The 24,970-nt window shown below is 35.8% G+C and overlaps 1 protein-coding gene across 1 annotated transcript in view; it reads left to right on the forward strand.

Annotated features, from left to right (window-relative positions):
- Positions 1 to 266: 266 nt before the first annotated feature.
- CEP135 (centrosomal protein 135) overlaps positions 267 to 24,970 on the forward strand; it is a 31,953-nt gene continuing 7,249 nt past the window's right edge. The window contains exons 1-23 of the mRNA XM_072335487.1: positions 267 to 513; positions 1,728 to 1,892; positions 4,216 to 4,406; positions 4,772 to 4,939; positions 6,619 to 6,760; positions 8,287 to 8,371; positions 9,211 to 9,339; positions 11,155 to 11,370; positions 11,941 to 12,006; positions 12,963 to 13,113; positions 14,083 to 14,276; positions 14,730 to 14,873; positions 15,435 to 15,578; positions 16,135 to 16,212; positions 16,389 to 16,540; positions 17,469 to 17,584; positions 17,654 to 17,808; positions 18,257 to 18,312; positions 18,620 to 18,788; positions 20,724 to 20,834; positions 22,563 to 22,748; positions 23,619 to 23,828; positions 24,471 to 24,673. Coding sequence (XP_072191588.1) covers positions 1,780 to 1,892; positions 4,216 to 4,406; positions 4,772 to 4,939; positions 6,619 to 6,760; positions 8,287 to 8,371; positions 9,211 to 9,339; positions 11,155 to 11,370; positions 11,941 to 12,006; positions 12,963 to 13,113; positions 14,083 to 14,276; positions 14,730 to 14,873; positions 15,435 to 15,578; positions 16,135 to 16,212; positions 16,389 to 16,540; positions 17,469 to 17,584; positions 17,654 to 17,808; positions 18,257 to 18,312; positions 18,620 to 18,788; positions 20,724 to 20,834; positions 22,563 to 22,748; positions 23,619 to 23,828; positions 24,471 to 24,673 — 3,179 coding nt within the window. The 5' untranslated portion in view covers positions 267 to 513; positions 1,728 to 1,779. The remainder of the gene's footprint in view (positions 514 to 1,727; positions 1,893 to 4,215; positions 4,407 to 4,771; positions 4,940 to 6,618; positions 6,761 to 8,286; positions 8,372 to 9,210; positions 9,340 to 11,154; positions 11,371 to 11,940; positions 12,007 to 12,962; positions 13,114 to 14,082; positions 14,277 to 14,729; positions 14,874 to 15,434; positions 15,579 to 16,134; positions 16,213 to 16,388; positions 16,541 to 17,468; positions 17,585 to 17,653; positions 17,809 to 18,256; positions 18,313 to 18,619; positions 18,789 to 20,723; positions 20,835 to 22,562; positions 22,749 to 23,618; positions 23,829 to 24,470; positions 24,674 to 24,970) is intronic.

The raw sequence follows: 24,970 nt of genomic DNA on the forward strand, positions 1-24,970 counted from the left end.
AGCCCTATTAAGCCTTGTTAAGCGGCAGGGAGGGCGGGGTTAAGCGCAGCATTAGTTCCCCTAGCACAGCCCGGACGGCGCATGAGGAACGCTGTGGGCACAGCCCGTCAAGGCGGAGCCGGCTCCGCTCCCACCTCCGCCCCGCCCGCCAGCGCGATGGCTGCCGGTAGCGCGAGAAGGGGCGGGGCTAGCTGGCAGGCGCGGGCAGCGGTTGGCTGGACCGGCGGCGCGTGCCGCGTTGCTGTGGTGACAGGGCGGAAGTGGCTGCTGCGCCGCGCGCCATTTTCAAACCGGCGGCGGGGCCGGGACCGGGCCGGGCCTTCTGCGGGCTGCTGGGGCTCCCGCTGCAGAACCGGCTGCTCCCGCCCGATGCGCTCTGACCGCGGGCAGTGCGGAATAGCCCGGCAGCCGCTGGGCTCTTGTTTTCTCCGGGCTCTGCCGATGCCTCGGTGACACATCTCGGCGGCTCCTCCGGGCTTTGCCCTGGAAGAATTTACCTTCAGCAGCGTGTCGGTAAGGCTGAGTCGGAGGGAGGGGGGCGAGAAGAGAAATAAAGGCGGGGGAGATGGGCATAGAGCAGGCTGACAGCCTGTTCGTGTGTTTTCCTGATGGGGAGGTTGCTGAAAGCTTTGTGATGTGATAAGCTCTATCGACAGGCCTTAAGCGATATTTGTGATGTGGTTATCTGTAAGGGCTAGATCTGGAATTACTGGCCCATATTGTCTTTCCAATTACGTTCTCCACTGTGAAAGACTGTACAAAGATTATTGCCCTTTAAAAACTCAGTGTCTGGTAAGCTCTCTGAAGCTACAACCCCCAGCTCTTCTGGTTATTGTAGTTTCTATGCACCCTTTGGACCTACACAACAAATGACATAACCCATAGTTACTGAAGAAAGGCTTTATTCCATTACTCACTGTAAAGCAGCTTTCTCTTTCTGTTACTGCTAAATTCTTTTGAGATGACTAGTGAAAAAAATCCTTTTTCTATCCAAAACATCTGTTCGCAAATTGAACCTGATGAACAACCGTAATTAATCTTTTCAACTCATCTAGTTCTTAAGGAGAAGATGGGTTCAAGAGTTGTCACCCTACTTCAGTAGTAAGAAGGATCTGGTACAGTAACACAATCACTGCTGTCCCAAATTCAACCCAAAATATTCAACATTACTGTAGAAATATAAGCACTGCCTTGCAAATTCTGCAAGCAAGATTTAGGTGAAAATGTAGATGTTGATTTAGGTTGTGAAAGATGCTACGCTGATGGCTGATGGAAGAAATTAGAATCTACCTCTTTTTCATGTTTATAGAGAGGTCTTTTCACAGTGTAGTTCTGGAAGGAAAACTCACGTACTCGTCAACCAATCATAGACTCATGGAATGGCTGATGTTGGAAGGGACATGAATGTCAATACAGTCCAGCCCCCTTCTGGGCAGGATTGCCACCCATTAGATCAGGCTCCCCATCCATCCTGGTCCTTAATGCTTTTTGATGTTAGGAAATACTCAGAGATAAACAATTAATAGGCAAGGCAAATATTTAAAAACACCAAAACAATGTAAATATGTTGAAAACTTTTTGGTTGCGTTATGATTTTGTTTTATTTTACCTAAATTTTCAGAATATGCTTATATGTATTTATTACACAAAGAATTACTTTTCCATTTCTAGTTTCTGCGTTAATCCTGCTTTAAGGGACAAGTGCTGTAACAGACAATATTTTGCAGGTGTCCTTTTTTTCCTGAATTGTACAAAAGCCACTTAGGAGCTGTGCTTACAATGACGACAGCAGCGGAGCGCAAGTTCATTAACCTCAGGAAACGCCTGGATCAGCTGGGCTATCGGCAGCCCTTGGGAGTGGAGAGTTTGCCTTTGGTGGAAAAGCTTTTTAGGTATTCCAAAGGAGATTCTTTATTGATCAAAAAACAAAACATAACTACCATTGTGTTCATATCATATGGATTGTTTGGTTTTATTTTAATTTTTGATGTGAGGGGAAAATGGTTTGCCCAAAGATGAATTTCAAGCAATCTTATTCCAAAGCTAACGTTTGGTTTCAGCGTGTGATGGGGTGAGTTTGCTTAAGTTATAAGATGTCATGGTTTTGTAATTTTTGCTATTGGTATTCCATATCATAACATCATGTGGAGCACAGAGAAGAACTACACGTCCCAGAGGACCTCACGGTCAGAGAGGGAAACACGTCACGGAAGTGGCAGCAGGTGTGGGTGTGCTTCCAAGCCGTGGTGTCTTCAGTTTCAAAGTAGGCTTCTTGGTCTTCGGAAGCCTCTCTCTCTCTCTTATTTTACTTGATTTATTAGCCTCAATTTCAATTAGATTGTATTATACTGTGTTATCTTCTATTCCAATATCATAGTTAGTAAAATAAGTTTTCCTAGTTAGATCGTTGCTGCTGCTCTGTTTGTTTCCTTGAGCCCAGCTCCCATCTCACTACCCTTTTCCCTTTTCCCTTCCCATTTCTGGGGGACACGGAGGCCCATGGGCCTACTGCTCCCCTGTCACAGACATAGGTTGATCTAGATAACTTCACGACATGAGAACATCTTAAGATTTAAGATAAATCAGCTATATTGTTAAGATAGTCTCTAAGGATCTACAGTGAAGGGAAAATTCAGCTTTCTAACCTTACCAGTCAGCCAAAACAGCTTTTGCTGATAATTAGAAGACACACAGAATCACAGAATGGCCCAGGTTGGAAGGACCTCTGGGATCATGAATCTTCGACTCCTCCCTGCCACAGGCAGGGCCATCAACCTCCCCATTTAATACGAGACCAGGCTGCTCAGGGCCCCATCCAACCTGGCCTTGAACACCTCCACGGATGGGGCATCCACAACCTCTCTGGGCAGCCTGTTCTGGCACTTCACCACTCTCACAGTAAAGAACTTCCCCCTGACATCCAACCTAAATCTTCCCTCTTTCAACTTAAAACCATTTCCCCTTGTCCTGCTGTTACCTACCCTTTCTAAGAGTTTACTCCCTTCCTGTCTGTAGGTTCCTTTTAGGTGCTGAAAGGCTGCAATGAGGTCACCCCGCAGCCTTCTTTTCTCCAGGCTGAACAAGCCGAGCTACCTCAGCCTGTCTTCTTAGGAGAGGTGCTCCAGCCCACTAGTCATCTTTGTGGCCCTCCTCTGGACCTTCTCCAACAGCTCCCTGCCTTTCTTGTACTGGGGATTCCAGATCTGGACACAGTACTCCAGAAGGGGCCTCACAAGAGCAGAGTAAAGAGAGACAATCATCCCCTTGTCCCTGCTGGTCTCCCCTCTTCTGATGGGGTCCAGGATACCATTTGCTTTTATACGCGTGTATAGCTGGTTGTATAATAATCCCCGTTGTCTGTATTGTAACTGAACATAAAATATTCACAGCTCCATTTTTTGTTATTCTATTTGGAGAAGTTTACATTTGCTGTCTTTGTTGCTGCGCAGGATAATAATAGAAGAAAAACAAACTTTCTTGTCACCTTCTTAATGTTTCTGATGTTTCAGGACTTTGATGCAATAGGAACATAATAATTTCCAAAGTAATTTAGTTATATTTGACTAAACATGCAAAAAAGAAAAAAACAAAGATACAGAAGGTTCTAGTAATAGTTAACGTCTAATGTAGATAGAAGAACCATATGAAGGTAGATGTAGTCTGCCTTGAATATTGTCTCTTTCAGAGATAGACTAAACCTATCAGTTTACCTATCAGTGAATTTAATGTTCGTAAAAAATGTTTGTAGCTACTTGTCAGTAATCTCAATTATGGAGATTTTGATCACCATATAAGAATACTACTAACCTTCTGGGTCTTGAAATTCTTAACCGTAGCTTTCTTCTGCAGTGAGAAGTGCTACAAGGTATGTAGGGTTTGGGGTTAAAAAAGAAATAAATCATCTGGCCAATTTTGAATTTCTCACTTCATGTACAAAGTGAATTTATTGAATTATCAGTTGTAAATTTCTCCACATCTTTATTTTGCATATTTGCTCTGTCCTTTCTTATATTTTTTCTTTAAGTGAATGTTTTCTGTCTTTTCCTTTTTCTTACATTAATAGCATTAATGTTTTTTTGGTTTTGTTTTTCTTGGAACTTGAGTGTTCTACACTGAACATGGTCTGGTTTTGTTTCTAAGGTTTTGATAAATATTTGAAGCAACCGTTTAAAGGCTGATAATGTTCTGACCATGTCTGTTGTTCCTTGATTTTAGTGACCTTGTTCATACAACAGAGAGCCTTCGCAGTGCTAAGTTATCTGCTGGAAAAATTGAAAAAGAGTGCAGCAATTATGATGCTATTATAGAACCGTATAGAACCGAGAATGCAAAACTTACCAGGGAAAATAATGAACTGCATTTGGAAGTATTAAAACTGAAAGAGCAATCTGATCATTATATTAAAGGTAATATAAAAATTATGAGACTTCTTACAAATTCTTTGGTGTCAAACGTGTGGACAAATCTTTTTAAATCATTTATCTGTAGTTCTACTTGTGAGAGGTCATTAATTTTTGTGCCTTTAATTAAGGTTCATGTGAAGATATTCCTTTTGTAATTTATATATATATATATATATATATATATATACACACACACATATACACACACACATATATATATATATATATGTATGTATATCTGTAGGTATACATAAACTTACCAGTGGGTATTTGGAAACTTTATGTTATGAAAAAAGAATATAAGCATCATTTCAATACTTATTTTAGTGAATAAAAAAACATAAAAGTGCCCTTTCTCTCCCTTTTAGATTTGAAAGCCAGCTTAAGGAAGGTTGAAAATGAAGCGGCTGACTTGAGATTCCTGAATAACCAATATATGCATAAAATTAAACTGCTGGAAAAAGAGAGCAAAGCCAAGACTGAAAAAATTCAGCAGCTTCAGGAGAAGAATCTGCAAGCGGTGGTGCAAACTCCTGGTGAGTGAAACTAATCACAGGTAATGTTTCTCTTGGCTTTTTTATTTTCTTTCTTGTTTTTTTTTTTTTTTTTTTTTGATTCTTCAGAATACATATATATATATATGTATATATACATATGTATGTATATGTATTTTTTCCATATGGGAAAATAAATTACTAAAGTAAAATAACACTGTCTAATAAAATGACATTAACTTTTGAAACTTTGGGCTCTGAATTCAGTCTGCCTCTCTGTATGGAAGAATTTTCATCAGTTGTGCTGTGGACAAATTTGAATACAAACTTGAATTCGTTAGAGGACTATTAAGTTAAAACATGGCTGAAAGGTGCTGCTCAGTGGCTTTTATTTCCATTTTTTAATGCTGCTCCTAATCTAGTCTTTTGTAATATATACTTGAGTGTTTTGATAGCTAACTGATTCTACGTAAGTGAATAATTCAGATTAACCAAGATCAGAAAGTAGCAAGATGCAAAATAAGTCTGCAGGCAAATAGTCCAGTGCTTTGAAACTTTACAGCTTTAAAAGGTTTTTCTTTTTATTAACTTAAGATGCGAAGGAGATTACTTTTAGGTTAATTACTTCTTCCAGTGTTTCCATTTTTATTCATTCTGTTTCAAATTAAGGATGATCGTGTAAAGCGTACTGTAAAATTAATTCTCTCCTTCAAAGTCATTTGAATTTAGCCATCTTTTTGGCTCCCTGACAGAAATAATAGCACAGTGGGGTGAAATAAAAATCACACTTTTACATGCCTTTCTATATTCTGTGGCCTTTGCTTCAAAGATGCAGTTACACCTTTGTCTGTCTTCCTGCATACTTAACTACTTGTCTACCACTCTTACAAGACTTTTCCATACTACCGCATCAAAAACTTCACGTTCTTATTTGTGTGATGGAAAGTAATTTTTCCCTCTGTAAAATATATATTTTGCTTTTTTTTTTATTTTTAATATAATGCTACTATGCAACCAAATCACCTACTTTGCTTGATGTGTTTATGATTCAAAGGATAATAGGACAGAAGGAAAATGAATACTTGTAAATGTGGCAGAAGTTAATCTAGTCATGAAATGGCTTTTAAATTTGAAAACAAAATGGTTTTTGTCTTTTAACTTAGCTTTTTTAGTTGCTTTCTTTCACTGCTAGGAGAAGTGGTTGACAGTGCCAAGCGACTGCTGCTTCTGTATCCTTTCTTTTGTTAGTAAATCTGCTCTTGTCCTTTCCTCCTTAATTTTTTCTGTTTTCTATCTTCTTGTTTTTTTTCTCTGTTGCTGAATGCACATTTGTTTTCTTCAAAAAGCCAAAGGCTTTATTTGTGCCATTAATATTAAAGACTCTTAATGCACATAAATAGTGTTTAAGCTGGAAGGAAGGTAAATCAGTTGCAGATTCAACGGGTTCAAGCTGTAGGCTATTTTGAGGCTTAAGCCCTCGAGCAAATGACTTGTACTAGACTTCACATATTTCCTTATTTTAAAACTGAACTTTGTCAAAACCAGTACTAGGAATGATGTCTGGATTGTACAGATTTCATTAACTCATTTCTCTCAGATTAAAATGATGCATTATGTCAGTTCAGAAGCAGTGGAATAAATATAGAATCACACTTTGTATAAATGGCGAAGATTCTTGCTTTAATACCATGTGAAAGCTATTTGACTTTGGGCTTTTTCAGGTGGCAGAAAAAGGAACATCCCATTCAGGCGTCAACGCATGCAGATAGACCAGCCTGTCCCTCCATCAGCTGTTAGTGCATACCCAGTGCCTCAACCAGAGGATCCCTACGTTGCAGACCTTCTTCAGGTGGCTGATAATCGGTAATCTAAAGAATTTTTAGATGCTGAAGTTAGGCATTAAATATCTGCTGCTGCGACTTCAGCACCTCTTTCTGCCTTTCAAATTTGCTTGAGGGAAAAGGTTTCATGATGTTTTGAGAACATCCTGTTCTTAAATAGGATTTTACTTAGTGACTGACCTTGCTGCTTCTGTTGAAGTGGCAATGATATTTAATACGCTACTTATATCCTTAAAGGATTTCTTTTGAGATTTCTATACAGGATTTACTCTTGTACTGAATGTTAAGTAAGGGATTCTGGAAAAAAAACTAGATGAAACATTTTGTGCAGGAACAAACTGATCTTTTGTGTTTATAGTGGAAGGCTAGCATATTCTCAATTATGTAATACTATTTTTGTCTTGAGAAAGTACATTATGAAAGGTTCAAGACAATTTTTCTTATTCTGAATACACCTGTAAGTGGATGCACTTGACAACGGTTTGTTAGTGAGGAAGCTGCAGAGTTGGCCTCTGCAGAGTTGGCCTTTGTGAGAGGAGATCAAGGGCTGCACTGTTCCAGACACAACTGCTTCCAGTTGGCTCCAAAATGAGCCCACCAATAGCTAGAGCTGAGCCCATCAGCCAAATTAATGGTACTTCTGTTAAAATATACTTGAGAACAAGTAAAAAGTAAAAAAACAAAACAAAGCAGCTGTTAGAGGGGTGAGGAAACATCTGAACGAGTGGATATAGTAGATATGCTCTGAAGGAGGCTGCAGTCTGTGGAAAGAAAAGCCACACCACACTGGAACAGGCTCCTGGCAGGACATAAAATCTGCCCTAGCTTCTGTCTATAGCAGGAACTGTGTTCAGTGGGGCACCCATGCTGCAGCTGTCTGTTCTAGATGGACTGTAACCCTTGGAAGGGGCACATGCTGAAGCAGTTTATAAAGAACAATGTCCTGCTTTTTGCTGGGATGGAATTAATTTTCTTCCTAGTCACTAGTATGGTGCTGTCTTTTGAGTTTAGGATGAGAGCAACATTGGTAACGCCATTGTTTTTGTTGTTGCTAAGTAGTGCTCACAAACAGCCAAGGACATATCAGCTTCCTGTACTGCCCTGCCAGGGCAAGCTAGGGAAGTTGCTTGTTTTGCTAAGCAAAACCATGACACTGTGGGAGGAAACTTCTTGAGGACAGGAGGTAGAATAGTGAGGAATGTAGGTGAGGTTGAGCCTAGGAAATGGAGGTAGGTGGAAGATGGTCTTGATTTGTCTTTGTTTCTTATCATCCTACTCAATTGCTAACAAATTAATCTTCCCTGAGACTTTATCCTGCTGTCCTTCTAAAGAGATGGAGTGAGAGAATGTGTCTGACAACCAGGCAAGACTGGCCTTCCACAGTACCTCAAGCAGTAACTTCTATATTATTATTTTGTATCAGCAAAACAGTTTGCTTTTTGGTGAAATATTTCCATTCGGGAGCAAAGAAAAAATAACGGTATTCAATTTTTGTGCACGGATGGCTCATTCATGTATCTACATAAACAGTATATTGCTACATTTCAGAATACAAGAACTTCAGTCAGAAGTAACAAAGTTACAGGAAAAACTAGAGATATCAGAAAACGGAAAGAAAAATTACAGCAAGCAGGTATATTTAAATATTTTATACTTATATTTGACTATTTTGTTTTCTTTTTTTGTTTTAATTGTTTGTAATAGCCTTGATTATAATTTTATTATGAAACCATTGTAGTTGTTATAAAGTACAGTTATTCTTTCTTCTACACTGTTTTGAATTTGTAGCTTTGTAGGCAGCAGCAATATTGGAATGCTTCCCCACCTCCTTTGCTTATAGATTTTTCTACTGAAAAGTTGCATTAAATAAACTGTAGTTGATAATTGTAAGCTCAATTTTTTGTACATCTAGGGTTTTTTAGTGTAGAAATATCCATTGGGTAGAATTAATTTGATCTACAGGTACATTAGGATGATTTTTTTATTGTTTGGACTGGTTATATTTCATTTTAGTTTTTCAGAGGTTAATTCATGGACAGCAGATTTTACAGCTCTTTAATTAGATTGGATCAAAAAGTTGATATTATATGTATAAATGAGGGAATTGCCTCAGGTGTTTGTATTTTGTTATATCTTTCAATATCTAAGGAGTAGTGGTCCCAACCCCAACATCTATTTTTCAGTCACATCTTGGTGAATTAAATCCTTTGGTTTCTCTCCAAGAAAATAATCTGCTAGGACTTGTTCCAGTTTGTTGGTTTTTGTTTTTTCCCATGAATATTATTTGTTCAGTTTTATTTCAGAGAAATCACTTTGTTCCGAAAAATGCAGAATTCAAAAAAACTGAATACTAAATTTAAAAAATTTAATTGCTAAAGACATCTCTTCTAACTGAGCATTGCACAGGAGTGTATCAGAACAAAGGGACTGTTAAATGCTATAGAAGATGATAAAGGTTTTCTTTCTTCCAAGGTTGAGCTTAGAGACAAAGAAATAGAACGCCTAGTGCTAGCATTGGATGGTGGTCGTTCTCATGAAGTTCTATCTCTGGAATCAAGAAGTAAAAGTAATGAGAAACTTATTGCCCAATTAAATTCTCAGGTAACAAATCAATTGCTGTTGATTAGTTAAAATGAAAAATACTAGCAATTAACAATCACAACTTCTAGATCTTCTTTAAAAAAGAAAATTCAGTATTAGATAAAAATCAACAAATTTAACTTATTTTGCTTTTTATGTGGTAGAGTTTCTTATCTAAAGAATTTCCTTGTTTTAAAAGCCTGTTTTTTGTGCAGAATTTAATGTACACACCTCTGTGTAATATCCTGAGGGTATTCAGGAAATTTCTGAATGATACGCTGTTTTGACTGAGTTTGAAATTACTTTGATTTACAGTGTATATGTGTACATTCCATTTACGTCTTTGGGGCTAACTCCTGTATATGTACTTATCAAGAGGTCTGCAGGTAATCTCATCAGATAGTGGGAAATCCTCTTAATTCCAATCGTCCTCACCTTTATTTCCAACATAGTCTTGCAAGAAAATAATGAGGTTAGAATGTTGTGTGTGTTAGCATACGTATGTTACTGGTCTCAGATTGAAAATTTCTGAACCTAAGGCAGTCTGGAGTACAGATGAAGTCTGTCTCTGGATTTATACTATGTATTTATCATTTGGATACTACTTGTGTGTGATATACAGGGTCACAGAGACTCAGGCTACAGAGCTCATTTGCTCACGTTCAGTGATGCAAAAATATGGTATGAGCTTTGACTTGGAAACAGTACTGCTGTTTTCAGTGACCCTGAATTAGTAAGTTGTGCTGAAGATACACTGATTATGCAGAGTGAGCCCAGGCATCTATGCTATATTTTCGGAGCTGCACAAAGCAGATTTTGTGCTATCAAGGCTATTTATTTAGGCTTAGTGCTGATCTACTACTTTTAATCTCTGACAGTAAATGAATTGATGCTATATAGTAGCATTTAGGACCATGAAAAGACTCAGACTGTCTTCCACGCCTAGAACCAAACTTCTTTCTGGAATTTTGAGGAAAGTTATGTGGAGAAGGATGTGCAGCATCTGTTAGGTTGAGATACTTCAGGCTCCCATTTCCCCATATAGTGTAATTTATATATATTTTTAACTAAACTTGCATGGAGTAGCATAATGAGAAAAACAATGTCTCTAGAGCAGGACTTCTAGAATGTTGTGTTTAAGATGCTGACATGTTGAAGGCAAGGTTGGCCTTGGGAATGTGATCTGTAAAGCTTCCTTTTCTGTGGAAGAGTTAACAATGAATCCAGGCCTAGCAAATATACTGGATAGATAGATAGATAGATAGGAGGAACTGTCTTCAACTCTTGTGAAGTCTGGTGAAGCATTGAGTGCATTGGGTTTACTGGACTGATGCCCAAGGCAGGTTTCTATACAACTATCTGCTTTTCACTGCTTTGTTTACAGGATAAACGTTGAATTTTTGAGCCCATATAAAGAGCAATGCAGTAATTAATTTTTTCCACCATGCACACTTGTAAAACAAATAAAGTTGTAAAACTTTGCATGTTGATATTTATTGTTTTCTAAGAACAGGAAGTCTAGCCATTATTAACAGGATATCACTTTTAATATATAGATGTGTGCCCCCGGTGGCGCAGTGGTATAAAGTGCTGCTTGCGGCACCGAAGGGCCCGGGTTCGAATCCCCCCTGTGGCGCAGGGGGTAGAAGTGCCGCTTTGCTACACAGAGGGCTCAAAACCCGGGGGTTGGACTCAATGATCTCTAAGGTCCCTTCCAACTCACACGATACTATGATACTATGATGTAGAGATAGCATTCGCTCCTTCCTAATCTTCTAAACTATACTTTCTAGTTAAATAATATGCATTAATGTTTTAATGAAAAATATCTTTTAGGTTGAATATCTTCAGCAGTCAAACAAAGAACTTGAGAATCGCATTCAAGACCTCATGGATACAAAAAAAAATGTGACTAGTGAGGTAGTGCACTTAAGCAACAAAAATGAGGAACTCTGTCAAGAACTGAGTGAAATAGACCATTTGGCACAGCAGTTGGAAAGACATAAGGAAATTGTGCTTGAAACTGCAGATAAAGAAATAGAAGAAGCAAAGGTAATCAGTAGGGTTTTATGAGTTGGATCATCTAAGCTGTTAGATGAAATTTCTTTAATTTGCCTTAATTTTGGCTTTTTTAGCTACAATGGGGATACCTCAAAGAAGATTGAAAATATTTTTTTCTGATTTAGTAGCATATGGAATTTCTCACTAAAAGATTAATCACAGCAGTTTTGTTTTATTTCTGTGTTAGGTGAGATTAATTCAGTAAAGAGGCAGTCTGCCTTCCTTCTGTTACCACAGTATGAAACAAAATTCAGAGCTACTTAAAACTATAGATAAGTAATAGATGTTTGCAACAGTGAGGAGTGTATGGATAATTTTTTTATGAGGAGTCTCGGTGTGATTCAATTAGTTGTTTTGTTCAAAATGAGTGTTTATGGTTGAAGTGTTATGCTCATTCAATTAATAGGAGCTTTAATGAATCTGTGAACCTAAAATTTTGCAGTTTGCAAGGAACTGATTATACTTTGTTTCTTAAATAAAACCTATTTCCTTAAATTTTATAACAAAGGAATTGTTGTTTTGAACATGTAACTTTAATTTCAAAGTTTGTTTTGTTGACAGAAGGAAATTGAAAGAAAAGACAGTGAAATACAGGATCTCGAAGAAACAATAACGAAGCTTAAATCAGTAAGTAAAGTTCTTCCAGTTTAAATCTTCTTTGTAGTAAGTTTATCATGCTGTCATTCATGTCTCTTTCGTTCATAAAAATCAACAGTGCTTCTTCATTATTTAAAAATGGAACTTGTATCTCAAAGTTCTATCAAACTAATGTAATATGTGTAAGAGCTGAAGAAGCTACATCATGTTGTTGCAAAAATAAGCTGAAAGAAATCTCTGTGGGCAGCAGGCTTTACTATCCTTACTATACATTTTGTTATTATTTTTGCTATTGGAAGTTGTCATTGCCATGACACTATCATTTTTATTAAAATTTTATAATGATATCCAAAGAGGTTTTAATATAGGATTTACTTTGTCTCTTAGTATATGAATAATTACACGTTACTTTCCTAGTCAGAAACAAAGCTTAACAGCCCAGATGAAAGATGATATCCTGAAAGATCTCTTTTCATTGTATAAGAAGTTGTGTACTAGTTGCATGCAAGGTGTGGGTTTTTTTTTCAGTATTTCTAATGAAACTGAAAACTTGAAAATATTTTTAGAGCACCAAATTATAGGAAATATTAAATGCCATTTGGCATGTTAGCTGCAGGACTGTGTTGATTGAGATACATCATTGTGATCTACTTTGACACCAATGATTTTAGTAAGTTCCATTTAAAAATATTTCTTGCTTTAGTTACTGCTTTTTTCCATGTTTACATCTCACTATACTTCTGGTTTGGTTTCTTGGAGTAGTAGCTGTGAGACTTGTTTGCTTCACTGCTGATTGCAAACTGTGTCAGAAGTAATGCTTAAATCAGTAAGAATTGTTGTCTTTAACAAATGTTACATAAAACATCAGGGCTGTTTAAATGTCGGCAGTGTTGAATATTAGAAGCTTAACAAAATATTAGGTAACTAACTTTTCTCCAAATGTCTCTACTGGCACTTCTAAAGTTTTGTAATATTCGTTACTTCAGGAGTTGTGCTCATGTCGTCGACAGAATGAGAGATTGAGTGAAGAACTCTTTGGAAAAGCAAATGATAAAGAGAATCTTGAACTACTGCTAAATCAGCTTGAACAAGAGAAACAGAGGCTGACAGAAAAAACAGAGAACTTTGAAATAAAAGGTAAATGATAAAATGTAGATTCCTGTAAATTATCTTCCTTAAATTTTTTTAAATAGAGTGTCTTCTGTGTTTGAGAGACTAAAAACGCTAATAAATAAACGAAAAAAGAAGTCTGTAGGTCTTCAATCATTGTTGAAATGAAATATTTCATCTCAAAAGCATGTTTGGAATTTGAGTTTTCCCATGGGGCATCCTAATAATAACAAGGCAATTTCTTAGAAAGTAATTTCTTTTATCCCAAGCTGTTTTTATTCTGTCTTTGAGTGACTTCAGAATGTCTCTTAAGACCTTTATCTAGGTTTTAAAAACCTCCAAGGGCAGAGATTCCTCAGTCTTGCTAGGCAACTACTTCCAAGGTTTATTTATGCTCAGTGTAGAAATGTTTTCTTTCTATTGCTTGTGAAAATAGCTTCCTAGATTGCTTTCCTGTAACATTTTATCACTCTTGTTTCTTGTTTACCCACATCTGTGTAGAAACTGGTTCCATCTTGCCTATAAACTCCTCTTGGTATTGTCTGCTGCACTTAGGGCCCTCACGGACAGTCTCTTTTATAGGCTGAACACACCCTGTTCCCTCAGCCATTTCTCACAGGCCAAGTATTCTGCTACTAGACTAGTTTGGAGATCCTTCCCTGCACTCATCCAAGTTTATAAAGATCTTTCCTACTACAGGGAACAAAACTGGGTACAGTATTGTAAATGTGACCTAATGAACCATAAGTAAAAGGAAATAATCATATCCTTCAGTCTGCATCTCCACTGATGCAGTCCACTCTACTGCTAAGCCTTAACTGGTTCCAAAGCACGCTACTGATTCATGTCTAGGCAATAGTGAACCAGGACCCCTGTTGCATTTTCAGCAGATCCTGTGCCTGGCGAGTTGCTGGATGTTAGTCCATTCCTAGTGCAAACGTCTCTGATTAAATTGTTATGATTCCTTTGCAGTTGTTTTTATTTTTCTTTCTGCAGAACGAGAACTTGTCCTAGAAATAGAAAGAATGAGATTAGAATACGGTATAGCTCTAGGAGACAAATCTCCATCTCGTCTAGATGCATTTGTCAAAACATTGGAAGATGACAGAGATTATTATAAAAGAGAATTAGATTATCTTCAGAAAATGATAAAACGAAGACCTAGCCCAAGCCGTAGGACTCCAGAGAAGGTAACGTTCCTATTGTCAGTACAGGCTGGAAAAATTAGGGAGTTACTGTGAAGGAGCTATCAAATATATTTTCAGTAGCAATAGAAGTTTTTTTTTACTTTTTTAGACTGCATTCTTAGCTTAGCACATTAACTGAGAATAACTTAAGTGAGCATGCTTTATGTTTCTCCGTTTTCATTTTACAGTAACATCGATTTATATAGTGATCAATTTGTGTAAAATAAATAGATTTTAAAGAAACAAAGTTTGAAGTAATATTGTTAGCTGGTTTGCTTTTTCTGTTTAACAGTTTGTTCTCGTGGTTAAATTTTACTAGTAACGCCATGTTTCTTGGAATTAAAACGTATTAAGTGTGTTTTCCATATATTCCTAATCATGTGGGTTCTTTCTTGTAATATTTATGTGTCCTATTATTGTTATACTTTAATATCAGTTTTATTAATCACTTTGCAGAGTGAAGACCTGAGATTGATCACTAGAGAAAGAGATGAGCTACAGTCCATGCTAGACAGATTTGAAAAGCATATGATAGAAATTCAATCCAATGTCAAGCTATTGACTGCAGAAAGAGACAGATTAAATATTCTTTATGAGCAGGTAAGAAGATCTTCATAATTGACATTGAAATATCCAATTCAAACTTACTTTACTATTGCTCAAAACGAAGCAGCTCCACATTATAACAGAAATTGAGGAGTTTAGACCTATGAGAAAATATGAAGAATTATAAAATCTATACTTACATATTCTTTTTTTTTTTTAACTTGCTAATAAAATTGCATGTTCTGACATTCATGTATAAACTTCAAAGTCATTCTAACATTCTACTGGTGGTTGGAAATGAGAAGCATCAGGAAAAAATAAAAAGGAAGCATGCGGAAGTTGGGTAGAGATACAGGCTAGGTAGAAGCTGTAACTAAATTATGAGAATACAAAGTGAAGTTAGTCTATACTTGAAATGACAGAAGGATTTCAAGAATGTTGGCAGTAGAAGTTGTGCTCCTGTGTGATTTAAAATGTGTTTTAGTTATCTAGGGAAAAGTAGTTCTATATAATAGCACTTTTATTGTGATAACAGCATTTGAACTTTCTTTTTGTCAGTGTATACATTGTATCAATTGCAATCCACATATACTAACATGTAAAAGCTTTTTAAAGTCTCAGAGTGAATTAAACAGGCTGAGAATGGAAGCAAAACATCATTTGGTTTCTCAAAGTCATGTGGGAGAAGATGGAGATGTTGCACTGGCAGACTTTAGAAGACTGATGGCAGAAAAGGAAAGTCTGAGAGAAAAGTTAAAGGTGAGACTATTTTAGCTGCATTGCTTACAGTGAGAAAAGGCTTTTAAATGATACCAAGTTTGTGTCTGACTGTCAATCAGTTCCACTTTTTCAATACCTTATAAACCTATCTGATTTCAAATTCATTTAGCAGAACCAGATGAGTTGTCTGAATTGTCCTGGTAAACTCAGATCCTAGGTAGAGTGGCAGTAGAGAAAAGGTGTCAAAGGGCAACTTATGGAATCACTTTGTGTGTAGAGTCTAGATGTCACAGAATATTTTTGTGTATGTGCTGCTTTGAGTATGGTTTTTCTGTCACAAAACTATATGTGCTACATCCTTGTGACCTTCCTATTGCCCTTTATCTTTGTAATGTTTCTGCAACAACTGTCAAGAATTAATTAAAATTGGAACCAAACATAAATTTGCATTGTAATTAATCATACTCTGAATTTATTGTTTTAAAAATCTTGTGTGTGTATATATAACTGCAGTGGTGTATTTTCAGCTATTATTTCAGTTATGTTTAGTGAAAATCTATATCTTATTACATGTAAACTAATGCTTTTATCTCAGGTTCAGCAAGAAGCAGCTAACCTTGAAAAATCAAAGATGCAGCACGATATTTCAGTACTGGAAAATAATATTCAACAAGTAAGTTCATTTTTAACGAACAAGTTTTTATTCTAGAATTGGATAGGCTCTTTTTTTTTTTTTTCCCAGCAATTAATTTTTTTTTCAGCACTTTGTAACTTAGATTTACTTAAAAGCCAAGTTGTGGTAGTTTTCTTCAACAATACCATCTTTTTATTATTTTTTTTTAATTGCAGTTTGAGTTGGAAAGGTGTGAACTGAAGAGTACAGTCTCTATCCTGAAAGAAAGAATCAAGTCTTTGGAAAATGAATTAAAATTAAAGTCCAGTAAACTTATCCAGACATCTGATGATTCTTCTCAAATTAAAGCTGAACTTTGCTCACTTCAGTAAGTCTAGTGCAAAATACAGTCATCTTTCAGTGACAGCACCATAATTTTACTCTACAAACATAGCAGAGATATGATCTTAGGGAGGACCTTGAGATAGTTGAAAAAAAATAAATCACTTCATACTGTTTTTATCTTTGGGAAATGTAGATATGAATAAAGAAAAAAATACTGGTTTAGTTTTTTATACCAAATTCCTCCTGGATGTATTTAATGACCTGAAATATTGATGCTTTTTATGACAAACAGTGAATGAAAAATTTCACCTTCTAGAACTGTTTCCTCCAATAACAATGTTTTCTGTTTACAAATGTAGCAGAACAGAAAGTTCTAAAAGGACTTAGAAACACTGTTTGCTAAAATGAAGTCAGATGCATTTGCAAACTGTAAAACTGTTAGTGTATTTGTTTGTAAAATCGTGACATAATTTGTAGAGCTGGAGTATCTTGTGAGACTCCTTACAATTCTAGCAGAAAGCATCATTACCTATAAGAAGCAGAAAAGGAAATGCGATGTAGTCATTTTAGCACTTGGTTCCACTTTGTTATTGGTGTATCTGTTTAGAGCACCTTCTTGTCCTCTGAAGTTTCATCCTAAATAGAATAAAAGTAGCTTTTACCTGCAGCTACGTTATATTCTGGACTGAAAAAATGAAAAGCTTTTCTAGTAAGAAAAATCAGAGGACATGAATGTTTCAGTTTACCATGGTAGTTTCACAGAGGTTTTATTGCTCCATTTTGGAATGGCGTTAAGGTGAACTTGCTGCAGGGGTCCAAAGTGAGGAAGAGGTATTGGTCTCAGCAGTCTTTAATTGCTGTCATACAGTCCCATCGTGAGGTTACGCTGGAACTGTTCCAGAATTTCAAGCAGTTGAAGAGTCCAAGTGAAGAGTTCCCAAATGTCTCTCAATTGTATACTGATTTTCCAGACTCTTAAATGAACAACTCCAGAGGACTGTGGAAGACTTACAGCACCGACTGTCTCTCAAAAAGGATGAACTTCAGTCAGCTCAAGAAGAAATTGTAAAGCTAGAGGAGAAAATAGGTGATCACTAGTTATTTTCACCTTTGTTTCCTATTTTGAAGACAAGAATACTTACTGTTGTATTTATAGATAGGTTAAACCAGAAGAGCACTTCACAAGATGAGGCAGTCAATGTGCTTAGAAGTACTATTACTGTTTTGGACAAAGAAAAGGATAATCTTCAAGAAACTGTAGATGAAAAAACAGAAAGAATTGCATGCTTAGATGACAACTTAGCTAACAAGGTATGTGCAGTGAAAGTACTACGATACACTTTTATCTCGGGATTTTCAAAGCTGTTAAGTTTTGGGGAGGCATTTTGCCATGAAGACAAAGCCTGGGTAGAGCTTTAGGCTATGAACATGAGTTCCATGTTTAGACCTAGACAATACAAATCATTTGCCATCTCAAAGTTTTAATTATTATTGTTAACGTGTTCCGTAAACACTTCAAGAAAATAAAAATATTTTTCCTTCTTTGCAGTTTGAGGTATATATTGAAATCCCATCTTTTTTTCATGACAAGATGAGCCTTTCTCAATTGGAGAATTTCATTTAGAAATTTGAATGTGCAAAGATGCAACTACTTACTGATGAGTGCTAAAATAAAGGTTTAAAGATAAAGCTTTTTAATTTGAGCTATCCTAGAATGTTGCAATGATACCTAGGACATTTTTTGCTTTTATTTTCATAGGAAAAGACAATTGCTCACTTACGGCTAACGCTCTCTGAGCTGGAGTCATCAACGGAGTAAGTAAAAACTTTCTTCAGACTGTTTCTTTGGAGGTTTGGTTTTCTTCAATAAATGTCCTCAGTGGTCTAAAAGTGAAAGTAGATGGCAATTCTAATTACTTCAGTGAAAAGAATTTAATTCTGCTTAAGACAAGTAAACGAGCATATGCAATAGAGTAAAATGTAAATAACTTAAAGAGACTCCTCCTGTGATTAAATGGCAGGGTGCTATATAAAATCCACGTTTGTTAATTTTCAGCAGTATGCAGTATAGTGTGAGTAGGGGCATCTTAAATAAGGTCTTCAAAAATCTCTCACTCAATAGCCAGCTAAAGGACCTCCTGAGCAGCAGAGACCGGGAGATATCTAGCTTACGTCGACAGCTTGATGCATCCCACACAGAGATTGCAGAAACAGGAAGAGTGAAGGAAATAGCTCTGAAAGAAAATCGACGACTACAAGATGACCTAGCTACAATGACCAGAGAAAACCAGGTACAAAGATAATACATACTGCTGATGTATTGCATTATTTATTGCTTGCTTGTTGTACAAGATGACTACTGTATCTTGAGTTTTGATTTAGTATAATTAATTGTTAGCATTTCTTGAATTCTGAGTTACTGAGTAGAAAATACAAAAGCAATTAAGCCAGGAATTTGTATAAGCATACTCAGTACAATAGGAGATACTTAAACAAACCTTCCATTTTTTTTTCATTCCATTGATTTTCATTCCATTGATTTTCATTCATTCCATTCCTTTTCCATTCCATTGAGGGGAAATGGCCTCAAGTTGCGCCAGGGCAAGTTTAGGTTGGATATTAGAAAGAACTTCTTTACAGAAAGGGTGGTTAGGTACTGGAATGGGCTCCCCAAGGAGGTGGTTGAATCGCCATCCCTGGATGTGTTTAAGAGCCGCTTGGATGTGGTACTCAGGGATATGATTTAGAAGAGGTTTGTTGTTGTGGTATTGTTTTGTGGTTGTTTTTTTTTTTTTTTTAAGAGATAGGCTACTGGTTAGGCTGCGGTTGGACTTGATGATCTTCAAGGTCTTTTCCAACCTGAGTAATTCTATGATTCTATGATTCTATGATTTAGTCAGTCTTCCCCAAATTAAAAAAAGAAATCTAAATAAAATAAATTGAAGACATAACTGCTTTTCTTATAATGAGATTTTGCTACTTGATTGTATTGCTTCATAGTTGCTAGTTATTGCTTAAGAAAAAAAAAAAAAGTAATAGATAGCTATTAAAATATTATAAATAGGAAAATAAGAAAGAAAAAAGAAGGTTGTTCATCAAAATACAGAATACATCAGATAGCACAGTTTTATCCATTGGCTTCCGTGAAGCGCTGGATGTTTTTGGTGAATTATGACACATTTTGAAATCAGGGTGTTTTGGAATGTAGATGTTAATGTTTATTTTATAAGAAACTTGGTGGCTGTAAAGAAGCATTGGCTGATTCTCGATGTTCAGTTCTGGCAAGGTCAGTTTCCATTTTTTTTTGTGTTGTTCTACAAGAAGTCTGCTTCTACTGATTAATTGTGAAAGGTTAATTCTGGGGGAGAAAATAGAATAGAAAGGTGTTTGAAGTGATGTAGCGCTCTGATGGTTTCTGTAAATCTTGTGTTACAGAATGCAGATATATGGGTGTATCATTGAAATTAGAAATGCCTCCACAGGTATCTAGAAAGATGAAGTGTTTAATACCAAACTTCAATGACTAAAGCTTTCCCAGGTAGCTGTGGAAGGGCTACCACAATATGCTTAAGTCAGGCTGCTTGTAAGTAAGACACACGGTAGAAATATGTCTATATAGTCTATATCTATATAGATAGTCAGAATAAATGTAGTTGCCTTTTTAGCTCTTCAAGCTTGAGGGGCACCGCTGAACCACAGAGAGGGCCGGCCAGAGTTAGCAGTTGTAACATCTCAAATAAGTTCCATGGAGCATTTTTGATATTTAAGTACAATCTTAATAATACGTTTAGTTAATTTACCTTGCGAATTGTCTTTAAAGCAATGTTCTTTTGTTATAAAATAGTTTTTTCTTTTTAGTGATTCAGCACACAAAAGTTTCCTGTATTAGGAATTATTTATTTTATGGCTAAAAAACATCCCAGCTCCCAAACATGCATATATGAAGTTTTCCAAACAGCAATAGGCTGTGTCACTAGAGAAGATTTTATGAATTGATACAATATTCATTGTTCCACATTGTTTTGTGTTCATTCTTGCCTGGAAAGTGTTTTGATATAGCTAAAGTAATAGGAGATATTCTTGAACTGTACAGATCCCAAGGGATTTTGACTGAACTACTTAAAATTGTGAGAATAAAATCTAGGGCATATGTAATTACTGATACAGTAATATATAGTAATTAATTTCTTGTAATGCACAATTTTGCCTTTATGTAATCGTTTTAGGCTGTCAGTTCTGAGCTTGAAGATGCAATACGTGAAAAGGAAGAAATGAAAACTAGAGTTCATAATTACATAGCTGAAGTTTCCAGATTTGAGAATCTGATAGCTTCAAAGGTAAAGATACAATCTGTAGGCACCCATTGCTGTTTTTGGTAACGTCATTTGGTTTAGAATATAACACAATCTTGTTAGATAGTATAAACGAATTAAGAAATGTGGAATTTTGTGTCCTGTTCTCCTTACCTACCTCCCCTCCTTTTTTCTTTTTCCCTTTTTATCTGCAATATTTTAAAGTTTGTAGTGAATTCATATAAAACTTTGATTAAATATAACACATCACAATCTCATTGATGTTTCAGTTCTCCATGGCACTGGTGAATTACAAATATTTGAATGTTGTTTTGCTTTTTGAGTTTTGTGAGTTTTAACAAATCAACAAGTTGGTTATTATGTTATGATTATGAACAACAAACAAGCATGAATTATAGTTCTTAAATCTTAAAAAGATTTCAATCTTTTTGCTGTCCTGACAAAACAGTGCTCTTGCTAAATATATTTTATTCTTACACTTTGATTCAAAAGCTTGTGTGAACTTTATTTTGTAAATGTTTAAAATAAGTAGACCACTTTTCTTGATTCTATATGAATCACTACTGAATAAGTAGTCAAGACAACATGAACCAGTAAATTCATGTGTAACTCCAAAGAAGACTGAGTTTTGATCTGACTTCAATTTGCGTAAGCTAGATGAATGTAAATAGTGTTTGAATTTACAAGTATAAACTGAAGCACAGAGGAAAAATAAAGGTCAGTAGCTTTGAACCTTCAGTTTAAAACTATTGTAACTTAGTTGATAAGAATGTTTATAATTATATGTCACTATGTCCAAAGCTACAAATGTGGTTGCATCTTTGGTGAATACCAAGAAACTGTAGAATTTAATTTGCCAGTTATGAAAGATTAGTTTCAGGGATTTGTCACAACATGTGAATGTTGTCTGTGGAGACAGGAATTTACTTTTCTGCACAGTCTTCAGTTGCTCAGTCGTGAATTTATGCATCCAAATGCCCGTTTTTTGTTTCTACCTTCCAAGTTGTGCCAGAAATACAAAAGAATTTCACAAACAATAGCTTTCCTCACTAGATAAACCTGGTTCCTACTAGCAGTATGCTTATCCTGCTGTGCACTGAATGAACAGGACAAAAAAGGAATGGGGTTAAATAAAGAAGAATTGTTAAGCATTGTCTTATAATGCACATTTGCAGTTGGGCAAAATTACAATTTATGGGCAGCAGTTATTCTGTCACTGCATATCTTGTAAGGACTAAAGTTTGCAATTTTGTAATTTCATTATAGGCTGCTTATGCCCAGGTGGGTTATCAGTCTTTCAAGCGTTGCTGTAATATACACATTAATAAGAGTGTGATAGGGAAAAGGGCCAAAAATGGACTTCTGTTGGAATTTCTTGGATATACTTGATGTATATCCAAGAAATGTATATGTATATCTTGGATGTACTGTGATGAGTACATCTCTGTAACGTGGCCCTTGACAACATAAAGTGGTTTAAAAGAACCCCTAACTTAAAACTTAAAACTAGTAACAGCTAAATGTCAATACTTCTATTTAATAAAACTCAGTGCCATCAGCATTTATTTGTCATCTGGTCTTGCAAAAGGAATGATGCCCTTTAGTAATTGCCAAGATAAGAGGAGTAAGATGATGGGGAATGTTTCTACTTTCTGATGAAAAATATATAGGGAGTATTTCATAGATGTGAAAAAAGGCCAAGCACCCTGAAGGTACATTGATGATTGCAGAGTGTTTTACTGTTTCACCTAGGAAAAAGAAAACCAAGAATTGTTAGAGAAGTTCCGAATGCTTCATACACAAGCTGAGGACTGGGAAATCAAGGCTCATCAAGCTGAAGGAGAAAGCAGCTCAATTCGACTTGAACTCCTTTCTGTAGATACAGATCGCAGACATCTTAGAGAGAGAGTAGAACTTCTGGAAAAAGAGATTCAAGAGGTAATAACCTACGTAGTATAATTCTGTTAATAAACTGAGGTGTCAACATACTTTTTCTATTCTTGAATGTAATTTAATTCCTGTATGTAACTGCTTCAGCTATGGAAGGTGATTTTGGTTTGATAGCCTTTTTCCTTCTGTAACGTCACTTCCCTGCCTTACCAAAGTTAAAATTTCATATTTTAAGATCTCTTCTGTAGGGCGGTCACTGTTGTTGTCTCTGTAATAAACTTATATTTAGTTGCTTCAGAATATTTCCATCTATTTTTGTTAGTATTGTGTGAACTTAGTTCTTGATTTTTATCTGAAGCTTTGAATGAAGTATTTAAAGCATTGGTGGCTAGGTTGAATGCATAAATCTGATAGTGTTTGATAAGTAGTAGTCCAGATTTCAGAATCAGGATTACAAATTGCAATAAGCTAAAGCAATATTTCTAAAATAATAAGGCTTATATTCCGGAAACAGTAACTTCATCTAGATCAAGGAAGTTTCAGAATATATAAATAGTTCTGGACTGACCGTATTTTGTTTCATGCTTTTACTTAGCCAAAAGCGGAATAACAGACATAATAATGTAAGATGACTAAAGAAATCAGTAGGTTTTTGAAGTTCTGAACTTGTAATTTTAACGTATTATACTCCTGTATAATGCATGTATAATTCTTTGAGATGGTGATTTAAAAATGCAGAGACTATCAGTTGTTCTTAGCTGTGATTTAGAAAGAGAAAAGAAAAATGATGTAACCTAAAGTTAATTTTTTAGGGAAAGTTAATTTTTGAAGGCTAAAGGAAGTATGTAATAAAAACCTGTCAATTGGGAGATAACTATTAATATTCCTGAAAAGCTACCTGTGTTTGTTTTTGTTTAGCATATGATTGCACATCAAGCTTATGAATCTCAGATCTCCTCCATTACGAAAAATATGTCTAAATTGGAAGAGGACATTAAACGTGAACATCAAGATAAGTCCTCCGTATTGGCTGATCTGACTTCTGTGAGAGAACTTTGTGTTAAACTTGAAGCTAGCAAAGACCTTTTATCTCGGCAGCTTGCATCAAAAAGCGTGGATTATGAAAGGGTAAGCAGCAAAAGCAAATTTAATTTTTATTAAATTAAATTTTTATTAAATTAAACATCTTCTGTTTTTAATGTTTTTTTGTTTTCAATGGTTGTTGGTTTTTTTTAGAGAAAAAATACATTGCTTCATAGAGCAAAATATGTTTATTTACATCAGTTGTTTTTCCAATTATTGCACAAATCAGTGTTTTTACTTAGTGATTATATTGGGTTTTCTCCTACTGGATTGTTCCAGACCTCAAGAACTGTAGGTCTCATCCCCACAGAATTACTTTATATTGGCAAAATTAATAACAAAAACAAACAATTCTATAATTTCAGCAAAAATTAGGAAACTAATTGAGCTAGCCTAGTCAAATACAATGAAGTATAGCATGCACTATTTTTGTGCAAAAGATGCCTACACTATCCAAGTGCCTACACACTCAATAATCCATTTCCTGGTAAAACTTTTTGACAGATATTTGAAAAATTCTTAATGAAGCATAGTTTTATATATTTCTCTGCTTTAATGTGTTTTTCAAGCTCAGTTTCCTTTCCACTTTGATGAAACTACCAGTTTGTTTTTTACAGCTCTTCAGGAAAAAGAGCTGTGTGCCTTTGTAAACCAGTGTATTAATTATGAATAAAATTTGTGCCCTAGGTTCTAAGTGAATTAGAAGATGTTAAATCAGAAGCAGAATTGCTGAAAAAGCAGTTATCCAGTGAAAGACTTACAATTCAGAATCTTGAAACATTGCTGGCTACCAGTAGAGATAAAGAATTTCAGAACCATTTAACGTCTCATGAAAAAGATTCAGAAATTCAGTTACTGAAAGACAAGCTAACACTTGCTGAAGGGAAACTGTAAGTCTTAAGTTATATGTGTTGTGTGGGTTACATAGAGACTTATTTATTTATTCTAGCACTCATAGTCAAATTCTTGATGTTCATTGTGACTGAGTGGATTTTTGCAGATAGACCTTTTGGCCAATTGTGGCATTGTTTAGTGAAAAATTTCTCGTTGGATTTTTCATATATCTTTAATAAATCTGATGGAATTCAGCTTAGCACTCACAGTGAATTCAAATGAGAGTTCTAAAATAAACCTTCTATAAAAGGAAGGCACACCTTGCTAAGTTTGTTTTCACAGTCTTGAGAATA

Source organism: Excalfactoria chinensis, chromosome 4 (assembly GCF_039878825.1).
Source record: "Excalfactoria chinensis isolate bCotChi1 chromosome 4, bCotChi1.hap2, whole genome shotgun sequence".
Classification (NCBI taxonomy): domain Eukaryota; kingdom Metazoa; phylum Chordata; class Aves; order Galliformes; family Phasianidae; genus Excalfactoria; species Excalfactoria chinensis.